Below are 11,343 nucleotides of genomic sequence, written 5' to 3'. Positions count from 1 at the left end.
GGGATTAGTCCTTGATCCTGGCCGGCAGTCAGTCTCTAAGCTCGGAAGGTTCGACTACCACATTTGGGTGAGGCAGTTGTTCAATGAACAAAGTACATCAAAACTAAAAAGGGCTGTGGGATACCCTGATAAAAAAAATAAAAAAAGGTATAGAATTGAAAAAAGAAATAATTAATGAATATAACTAACTAAATAAATAAACATTTAATCAAATCGAAACTATATATTTCATTAAAGATAGCGAATCTACTGTAGATTCGCTATATATATATATATATATATATATATATATATATATATATATATGCTAGCTCCTCTAGTATTTGACTAGGGCGATCAATATAATATGGAAATTTTCTTGTATATATATAATTTTGCTCTTTTCGAAAGAAATTAAGAAAGTAAAATACAGATAAGAAAGCTATACTTTTTTTTTTTTTTATTATTTCTATTTTTTTATTTTTGCAAAGAAAGATCGGTTTGAGAAAAAAAAAAAGCAAAGAGCTAGATATTTCTTTTTATTCTTTTCATATATATATATATATTTTTTTGAAAAGGGAACCAAACAATATTTCTTTCAAATTGGACTCTTATCGTGAGCTGGTTTACATTTTGGTAATTAATTAATAGGTACTTCCTTAATTACTTCATGCTTTGTTCATCCTCGATCTTGCCCTATAATTTGTTTTGTTTTGTTTGTTTTGTTTTTTTTTTTTTTGTTTTTTTTTTTTTTTTTTTTGTGTGTGTGTGTTCTTTCACTTAGTTTATTCTTATTCATAAAAAAAAAAAAAAAAAAAAAAAAAAAAAAAAAAATGACGTTGTCCCAAATGGAAAGTGAACTGAAACACACAAAAAATGCCTAAGAAGATAAGGAAGCAGACAAGCAGTACGTAATTTATGATCTGGTTTTGTAATCTGCTTCAACAATAACCCCTTGAGGTGGGGTACTTTTGTTTGGAGAATCTAATAATATATATTCGGACATCTAGGTTTTTAGGAAGATTGAGTAATGTTATATATATACAACATTTTTATTCTATAATTATCCCAATAAGAGATTAAGTGTTGAATAAATTAAGAAAGAATAATAATAAAAATGTTTAAGAAAGCTAGAACATGCCCAAGTTATTCTACAAACTTCCTTTTTATATTTATCTTTCCTCGTATTCTTAATAGGATAAAAGTTTTCCCCCAATTTGGACTAGTAGAAATTCCTCCAATTTAGAGTATTGAACTGATATTTACTTTTAGAGTATATAATTCTCACACGTATTTTTAATAAAATTAACCACATGTAAAATGCAAGTGAGAAGATCATCTATATATATATTCTAAAAACATATGTCAATTTAATAGACTGAGTTAAAGGAAAACGACTTTATCCTTCTTCAAAATTCAAAGATCTACTTCGACGGCAGCATCGATATATCAAAATTTAAAAGGATATATATACTTTTGATTGTTAATTTGGAGAGCCTTAAATTAGAGACAGATACATATGAAAACATGGGAGTAAATAGAAAGGTAGGGTGACTCTTGAATTTCGTAATAAACTTATAAAAGCACAAATATTTAGTGGCTCTAGATTGCTTAGTTAAGGTTGACTTGTTTTATATTCATCTACTAATTAATGGAAACCATTAATGCTACGTACCATTCAAGTAATTAGCTTATACTGCAAGAAAAGTTCACTCTCTGTCATCTTGCTCTCTTATATTACTTCTAATGAGACTCTTAGGGGGAAGAAAAGACATCAAGATAAATAAAACCTGAAAAAAAAAATCTAACAAAAAAAAGCACAATAATAATTAAAAAACCAACAAAGTTTAATTTTCTTCAATGCATGTGAGAATTATGAGTTTGATACATTGAGTAAGAGAAAATCAATTTCTCTTATGCAATTCGAAGAAAAACTTCAATTTGTTCTTGAAATATCAACCCGGCCGGCTGGGACAAGCCAATACTAGAATGTTAAGTTGTCGCAAAGTTTTAGGAGGGGTTCGGGTTTAGAGAGTTAAAGTAGTCCACAGATTCTCCACCCCCAAATTGAAGAAAGTTCTGGTTCACCATCTGTGGAAACCCAGGTGCTACCACACAGCTCTCAGGTTGGTTTAAGCCGGCCATATGATACTCTAACTGATGATTCCGGCCAGGGTGTGCGCCTTGGAGCATCTCTGGCAGTTGCTGCTGTTGTTGTTGTTGTTGATGATAAACCTCAAACATTAACTGCTTGAGAATGTCTCTTTCTTTCTTCAGCTCCTCATATTCAGCTGCATTAATTATATATTTCTCCAAGGATGTCATTTACGCATCTTTCTTCGATCTTGTGTGAGACTTGAGAGAGAGAGAGAGAGAGAGAGAGAGTACCTTCTTTGAACATAAGTTCACCAGAAAAGGCAGAAAGTTTTTGCTTAATTGAATTGTTTTCTGCTTTCAGAAGCAGATTTTGACGATGACTATATTTTATCCTAGGAGAGTGGATCGCTACTTTGGCCTGCATGTATGTCGTACAATATATATATATATACCAAAGTAATAAAAACTCATTGTTACAAAGTTTTGATTAATTAGTGGATGTAATTAACAATTAATGATCATACAAAAATGCAGATAAACACATGTATGAATATGATCATGATGCAGAGAGATGCAAATTACCTGCAAAGCTTTCACTTCTGTTTCTAGATCCGAAATATATTGCATCTGTTTGAGCCGATATTTTTGTGAGTACTGTCTGCTTGCCATAATTCTACAAGCCAAAGATAGAAAAAGACACATATAAAATTAAGTAAATTAATTTTCTTTTTCTTTTTCTTTTTTAAAAAAAAGAATAATTAAAGAGAAAACTTTACTTTTCCTCTCTCATTTTTTATTATTTTTGCAATCATACCCATAAACTTAAAAAAGCATTAATTTAGTATATCTATCTTTCAATATTTTTTTCAATTTCACACATCCGTTCAAATTTTTCCCTTTTTTTTTTTCAGAAAAAAAAAAATTTCAAGGATTTAAGTGATGGTGAAAATTTAATGGAATTTGTAAAAATCTTAAAATTATATATATATAAAGATGTGTATTTTGATAGGATTTAACTAAAATCCTAATGGATATGTGAAATTGAAAAAAAATTGAAAGATGAATACACTAAACTGACAATTTTTTAAAGTTTAAAAGTATGATTGTAAAAGTAATTAAAAGATTAAAGATAGTAAGTGAATTTTTAAAAAAAAATCAATAAATTAGGGTCGAAGTGAAGAATGGCATGTTGGGTGAAACAGGAAGGATCTTGAAAAGGATTAATTATATACAGAGAAGTGAGTAAATTAATTTAATAAAAACCTTCTGAGCCTCTTGGGGTCAATGTTAGAGACGTCTCTGTTACCATGACCTCGAGGGGGCAGCTGGGTCTCAGTTTCAGCAGCTTCAACTCCTCCTTCGACTGATCTATGATCATGACTTCCATTGGTGTAGAAATATTTCCCATGGGCAGCTGGTTGGAATGAATTCCTACTTGGGCCTTCCATTTTCACTTGCAATATATTCTTAGAAATGGAAGAAATATATTCTGCCACTGCTAGCCCTAATTTATAAATGCCAGGATAAGAGGGAAACCCCTGCAAATTACTTGCTATATATAACTACTATGAAGTTGCGGCACATGGCAATTATATACTGTACTGTTGGCAGTACCATGCATGCATAGATGGCATGGACTCACTCCCATAAAACAACAAATTAATGGAGAAGATTTGGTTCACGAGACTTTTTCATTTGAATATATCTTCACTTTGAGTATCCATTCTGCCATAATTAGGGTTTATGATTATCCGGCCTGTATTTATCTTGCAAGTGATTAATTAAGAGCCAACAAGAGAAGGAAACCAGCAGTACGTACTTGTCATTTAGGCTGAGAATAATTAATTAATATGCCAGTATATACGCTTCCCCCCAAGAAATTAACATAATGTCATTCTCATAAACATGCATGAAACCCTATTAAATCCGGTGTCCATGCCAGTGTCATTAGCAATAATGAAAGGAAAAACTATGAATTACTTTCTATATGGGGGTACAGGTAACAGTCTAATAGCCAATGTGGAAGTGAAATTAAGCCATGTAGAGTATAACATAGGTACACTAATCACTATTAATCGGCTTTGCCCACCGGATTCTTTCTTCGCCAGAAAGTATGCGGTCTTTCTCCCTAACCCTAATCCGATCTTTTTCTCTTTCTGTCTCACGTGTAGCCTGTCATCAATCTGTCTCTTGCGTTCGCAGCCTGATGGTATCCAATCCACATTTCTCGAAAATTAATTGGTCTACTATTGAGTGAGAACTAGGGCGTTACAAAATTCAAGTACATATATATCCCAAAGGGGATTGTCATTCTCAGATCCATATGCTTGGGAGGGCCACACTTTTATAGACTAAACTTTTTAATTAGTTTGATTAATTATTGCCATCATGTTTAATCTTTTGATTCTTTTATGTCGTTTTTAATAAAACACATACTTTGTTAATGAGTTGTCAGCCGCATCGATCACACTTATGGTTGAAATTAGAGATCGTAATGGGCTTATAATTTTGGTAGGTTTGTTTTTATTTGTTTTTTGGCATAATTAGAGTTAAAATCAACTGTACATAAATTTCTTACAAATTACGCTGTAGAATTTTCCTCTTACCAATATTCCTATATATTAATACTTCTGCCAATAGAGTGTTTGTTGTGCATTGGAATATACTAGTGTCAAGTGGTTAGATCTCATATCATATAATAGTCACAAAAATGATTTGTTTTTTAAGTTCATGATTTTATTTTATTTTTGAATTCAATCTAGCAATCTTTTCATTAATTAATGAGAAAGAACTTGAATACTGTGTTCAGCAGCTACAATGTCAAGAATACAATGATAGGTTTGTTTTCACATGAACTTGTTTGCCCGGCCATAAGAAAAAACGCTTCATTAGCTAGCTTATGAGTTACTCTCCATTGATCTCATTCTGACACGATTCTTTTGAAATTCTCTAGGTGTTACAATGTTCATGCATATTGACAAGGGTCATAAGAGTAGATGTTTGATATAACCTAATTTACCTAGGTGCAAATTTATAGATTTTAGATTAAATAATATCTTAACATTAAAAGCTATATATATATATATATATATATATATATATATATATATATATATATATATATCGATCAAGACCTCATTTGGAAACTCAACTTTCTTTACATTGTTTCTTGGGGAAAAAACCTTTAATTTACGACATCAACAAATGAAAGATGTTTATATTTATTACCTGGACAAATTCTTGAAGGGTTTGGTAGTTGAAGGGACATTCTTGAGATGCTTCTCGAGCTACTTAAGCCTTTGTTTGAAACAAAACTCTAATGGATTGTTCTTATTTTTTTTATCATCCGAACAAATTCATAGGCAAGTTGGGAATTCGTTTATCTAAAAAATACGAGAATGACATACAAGTTGCTCGAGTTAGGGGCGGAACTAGGATTTGAAATTTGGGGGGCTAAATTGAAGAAAAAAAAAAAATTGGAAGGGGCCAAGACTAAAAAATAAAAAAAAATTAGGGATAAAATTTAAATTTTTTTTTTTTTAGATTTTTTTTTTTGGGGCCTACCTTGGGCTTTGGGGGGGTCAGGCCCCCCCAAGGTACTGGAGTGGCTATTTGGGTGACTGAACCACTCTTTTGATCTCAATGAATAATATGGGCTCCATCAAATTGACTTTGGAATAGTCAAAACCCCCTCTTTTAGCAATGGGGGTGTTTCGACCACTCCTAATTAAACTCACTATTAAGTTAGATGCTTTAAGCATTTTTCCGCACTACACTTGGCTACCCAACATTTATCGTGGGCATGATAATTAATATACTAGAGGTGCGTTCTTTCCATTTATTCCGTACTAGAAATATGTCCTCTTAATGTTCTAATGCTGCACTGAATATGAATCAAACTTGTTGGGAAATATTCCCAACAGTTAATGAATGGGCTTATCGAATCCATGTAAGCCCATCAAGACACAAACCCATAAAAGACCAACTAAGCCCAAAGCCTATTAAGATGCAATCTCAATAGACGCCAAAAATACCTCGGAAGCATCAAATCTAAAGATACCTTAAGCCATGCATTGAAGATGTGGATCCCAGTTATGCTGAGAGAAAAATGTTGAAATCAAGGAATTAGCTCCCATTTAATCCGGAACAACAGTTGAAGCATCGTCTATAAATAAGTGAAAATTACTATTTACGAGATGGATGAATTTTTGACAATTTACACGATATAAATAAGCATTGAAGAGGCGAATCCCGGGTATGTTAAGAGAAAAATCTTGAAATCCGGAATCAGCTCCCATTCAATCCGAAACAATAGTTGAAGTCCCATCTACAAATAGGTGAAAACTAATTATATATGAGATGGATGAATTTTTGACAATTTACACGATATAATTTTTTTTCTTAAAATACTGGCATAAGTATTGGAGTGGGCTCCGACTACCTTCCCCAACAAACTCTATTGTTGATATTTATTATTTTGCAGTAGTTGATAAATTTTTTTACCAAAACTTATTATCATCACCGTATTGAAAACTGTAACAACCAATGAACCAAACTTCATTGGGAGATCTTGAACCCAAACACATATGTTGCTTTAATGGGTGAACAGCCCCACCCTTGAAAACTGGCAAAGGGGTCAACATCAAGATGCAAACTTGAATGCCGATGTGAGCTTTCAAAATAAATAAATAAAAAGGTAATAAGTTGATAGAAAAACCCAAGTACCAAAAACCAAAACAAAAAGTCAAAAGTTACGCTAGCAGTGTTATAAAACGAAATGGCTGCCTCAACTACAAACGTGAATAGCTGCTCCCTGGCTCTCTCGTGGTCGCGGCGGTTCGACATATTGCTCCCCAGATCTCACGTCGGACCAATTTCCAACACTCCCTTCTCTTCGCTCTCAGCTTTTAATGCTACCACTATTAGCTTTGGTTCGAGACCCAGAAAGACCGGAGTACTGAGCCGGGACGCCAAGCCACCGGCTGCCACTATGGTGCTTGAGAACCCGGTCGTCTCCGATATCTGCGCCACCGGCTTGAGCGGTTGCATTGCGCTATCGATACTTCGGTTCTGGGGAGAGACCGCCAAACGAGGGCTCTTCGACCAGGTCCAAATCAAAACCCCCATTTTGTTCTAGTGTATGTTGTATCAGTAAGTCGCTAAACGTTTTTGGGTATTTGATTCTTGTAGGTTTTTTTTCTTCTTTTAAACCTTTTTGTGTAAAAGTTGGGTTTTTTTTTTTTATTGGAGCTTGATTTGCGGAGAAAAACGCTTCCTGGGTTTGGTTAGTGAATCTTGGTTGCTTGGGTGAATTGCAGAAATATAGGTAGAATTGGTTTACAATTGCAGAAAGATAGGTAGAATTGGTTTACATTGATGGAAGTTAAGGATATGGTGGTAAAACAGAATAGGTTCAGAGTGGCTGATTCTTGTTTCTCTAATTCACAAGAAAGCGCACTTGTTTTTCAAGTAATGCTTGGAATCTGACTTGCCGATACATCATACATGTATATACCAAAATTCGCATGTAGTTGTCTTCAAAAATTTTGCATGCAAACTTAGCCTTCAGATTTTATATGAGATGGATTTTGAATAGCTTCCTTTCTCCTTTAGTTTGGCCCTTTTGGTGGCCAAAATGTCATTTTTGTTTTGTTTGCAAAATTAAAGGAATAATTCTCTTCATAATTCAATGCAGTCGATTAAAATGGGACAACCAGGCATAACATGCTGTCCCAAAGCCTGTGCATCTAAGGTTTTTACCATATTGTTAATTTTTTTTTTTTTTCCTTTATTTATTTTTGCCATGTTTAGAAGTTGAATCGGAAGTTTGTGCATGTAAGCATCGGGCTGGTTTTCATGCTTTGCTGGCCACTGTTCAGGTAATCTTATTATTATCAATGAAGTTTTTCATAATTTTACTACATATCTGCCTTCTGAATAGCTATTACCAATTATTACAGTTCTGGGCATCGGGGGGCCATTTTAGCAGCTCTTGTTCCGGGCATCAATATCATACGAATGCTTGTCTTGGGACTTGGAATAATGAAAGATGAGGCTATAGTGAAGTCAATGACCAGACACGGAGACTATAGGTTACAATTCTGAGAGAATTATTGGTTGGGAATGCTTCTCTGAAAAATGAGTCGTATATACCTGCTTCTCTTCCCTGGATTTGATCCCACCTAGAGAGATTCTCTTTTGCTATGAAATGACTCAGGTGGTTGATCCATATCAGAAATGAGGTTAATTTCTCTGGACTTTTGATATTATGGTTCTACCTGCTGGGTTGCCATACAATTTCTGATATCTCCTGGGTGGGAATCATTTTTTCTAAAATTGAGCCACGTCTGAGTAGAGATTCAAAGCAAAAACATTTTTCTTTTTAAGGATATATATACACACATTTTTGATTGAATGGTTATTCATATTTTTGATCGATTGATTGATTGTCCTTAGCTTACTTCATGCATCAGGGAACTTCTTAAGGGACCTCTCTACTATGCTACAACAATCACTTTGGCTTGTGTAATTTATTGGAGAACTTCCCCCATTTCAATTGCAGCAATTTGTAACCTCTGTGCTGGGGATGGTAATTCCTATCGAGTCAATTTACTTTATCTGTTCTGTTGGCTTGGTTTGGGTAGACTTTAGCGGTTGTAGTAGTTAACTTCAGCTCTTACACAATTACAAGAAACAGCATACCTGCTTAGATCTTCTCTTTTTACTTTTTCTCATTTTGTTCAGGAAATAATGGGCTTTTACTTACCCTGTTTCAGGTTTAGCTGACATAATTGGAAGGCGGTTTGGTAGTAATAAAATTCCCTACAACCGAAACAAGTCTTTAGCTGGTAGTGTAGCAATGGTTTCTGCTGGGTTTTTGGCATCTGTAGGGTAAATTCCCCCCCACCTCTATTACTCTTTGACCTCTGCATAATCTATTGTTTTTGCTTGTGATAAATGATACTTTGACAGGTATATGTACTATTTCTCCTTATTCGGATTTGTTCGGGGAAGTTGGGAAATGGTTTTGGGTTTTTTGGTTGTCTCTCTTGCCTCGGCACTGATGGAATCTCTCCCTATAAGCACTGAGCTTGATGACAACCTGACAGTTCCCTTGACTTCCATATTGGTGGGCACTCTTGTTTTCTGATTCAGGAGTTAAGGAAAGCAAAAACTTGATTAACAGAGGGGAGTGTTGGGACTGACCTGATGTTGGTGTGGATAATGTATTTGTTGTATACTAAAATTTTGGACAATTTGAGGACAAGAGAGCCAACTCTTATTAGTCTTGTAAAGATTAATTGTACCTGTAAGTTTATCGGGCGCCTTCTCAGGAGCAGCCGGTTGTCTGGGGTTTGGGCAAGAATCCTTTTTATTTCAAATAAAATAAATAGTATCAATTTCATGGTTATATTTCAAAGTTAGTAAATCTAATAATATACATGATAGAGATGTGTTATTCCAACATCATATTACCCTACATCAATCCTACACTAAGACACATTGGATGTGGAACTCATGTATATAGGACCCTTATATATGGGACCCACATGCATGGGTCTCACACCCTATATGTCTTAATGTAGGATTGATGTAGGGTAATGTGATGTACGAAAATCATTTTCTATACATGATATTATATTATTTAAATTTTTTGAAAGATGTGTCAACATTGACATAATGTTCATCGTTAGATGCACTAAATTTAAATTTTGATTATAAAATGGATTGAGATGAAATAGGGAGGATCCTACTCCCAAGGGTTTGCCTGCGTGCCATTGGTTCTCTTCTTCGTTCTTTTCAATAAATATTCAATTCAATTTTTTTTTTATTTCTTGCAATTTGGAATCCTATGCAGTATTGCAACTTGTGTAATGTTTCTTTTTTTACCATAGAATTTGTAATATACATTGAGCAGACCTCTAAAATCAGTGTTCTTAGAGCTTATTTTATTGTAAGCCTGTTTTAACAAGTAAAATTGTAGAAGCAAGTTCAGCACTTTTAAGCGAAAGAATATTATAATATTAAAAAAAAAAAAAAAAAAATTTGAAGAAATATTATAATATTAATTGAATGGTTAAATAATTATCTTTTATCCCTTTTGGTTTTGGAATAGTCATGGGAGAGAGACAACTCTCTAGTTTTCCGAATGAATATCCTAAACAAATAACAAAAAGTAGAGAGCGACTTCTTGGAACAAGCATATTTACCAAAGACTCCTAGAATTTAGGAGCTTGTGTTGGGGAGATAATATCCAGACCTTCAAGATTGAGACACAAGATGATTATACAGATCATAGGAGACTCACAGCCACAGGTTGGAGATTAATTAATACCATCCCTCAAACTTAAACTTGAGAATATTGAGTACTAAAATAATCATTAATTTTGAAATATTTAACGCTCAAGCATGTTCATAATACCTGCTCAATAACATGAATATAGCAATATCTCTTTCAATCCGAAGTAGTTAACTGGGGGAATTTTCTGCTAACTTCACTCTCCCCCTGCACAGACCCTTGTGGCGTAACATCATCCATCCTCCTCCGATTCCTCAGCCACGGCAAGGGACACTTCAGCCGGGTCACAGAGCCTGCATACTCTGTTTCCTGATGGCTAGCGCGCTTGAGGCAAGGCAGAATGACAAGGAACAAGATGAAAAGAGAGAAGATAGCGACCAGAACAAACATCATGATCTCGCCATGTAACTCGAAGTGCCTATCACGCGAGAAGAGAAGCTCGTTTGGATATCCAGGAGGAGGAGCCATGGCAGGGGAGACTGATGAGAGGTTGTAATACTCTACCCATTTTCGTGTCATATCTTAACCTTTTTCACATTCTTTTTGGTGGGTGCATGCCTGCTTGCTTCATATCTGTGCGCTTTAAGGAACGTGAAAAGTTTGACAAGTGCAAAAGCTCCAAAACTCTTCTGTTTTATTTATCCCACCACATTCACCAAGTCATTCTGTCCCCACTGTTGGCCTTGTGGCCCAACCTTCTTTTGTTGTTTCCCTCGCCCCCCCACCCCCACATTGTCCTCAACTCGTGTTGTCGAAAGCGATTCCTTCTAGCTGTGGTGATGGGTTGAAGCCTTGAAGGGTCCTACTTACCCAAAAAGAAGACTTGCAGGGTCCTAATCCAACCTTAATTATAGCAAGTTAAGGAACCTTAGCGCTTAAGAATTGGGATAGATCGAGATCTCAGAAATGTGAAAGAGCCTTTACAATGTCTACTTATCCAAACAAATTTTTACAACCTGTCTGCCTGC

The 11,343-nt window shown here is 34.7% G+C and overlaps 1 protein-coding gene across 1 annotated transcript; it reads left to right on the top strand.

Moving 5' to 3' along the window:
* Window positions 1-6,804: 6,804 nt before the first annotated feature.
* On the top strand, window positions 6,805-9,487 carry LOC133876971 (probable phytol kinase 3, chloroplastic). Its single transcript, XM_062315193.1, has 6 exons — window positions 6,805-7,183; window positions 7,888-7,955; window positions 8,037-8,168; window positions 8,550-8,665; window positions 8,853-8,967; window positions 9,049-9,487. The coding sequence occupies exons 1-6, from the start codon at window positions 6,854-6,856 to the stop codon at window positions 9,224-9,226; spliced, it is 939 nt and encodes a 312-aa protein (XP_062171177.1). The 5' UTR covers window positions 6,805-6,853; the 3' UTR covers window positions 9,227-9,487.
* The last annotated feature ends 1,856 nt before the right edge of the window (window positions 9,488-11,343 follow it).

This window comes from Alnus glutinosa, chromosome 9, assembly GCF_958979055.1.
Source record: "Alnus glutinosa chromosome 9, dhAlnGlut1.1, whole genome shotgun sequence".
Classification (NCBI taxonomy): domain Eukaryota; kingdom Viridiplantae; phylum Streptophyta; class Magnoliopsida; order Fagales; family Betulaceae; genus Alnus; species Alnus glutinosa.
The sequence above is the reverse complement of the archived record's forward strand: the minus strand, read 5'-3'. Positions and strand labels throughout refer to the sequence as shown.

What these genes read in the sequence shown, in the direction of transcription:
- LOC133876971 (XM_062315193.1), top strand. Translation starts at nt 6,854, where the DNA reads ATGGCTGCCTCAACTACAAACGTGAATAGCTGCTCCCTGGCTCTCTCG. An exon ending in AACGAGGGCTCTTCGACCAG is followed by an intron (nt 7,184 to 7,887) that starts GTCCAAATCAAA and finishes TGCCATGTTTAG; the next exon opens with AAGTTGAATCGGAAGTTTGT. An exon ending in GGGTTTTTGGCATCTGTAGG is followed by an intron (nt 8,968 to 9,048) that starts GTAAATTCCCCC and finishes ATACTTTGACAG; the next exon opens with GTATATGTACTATTTCTCCT.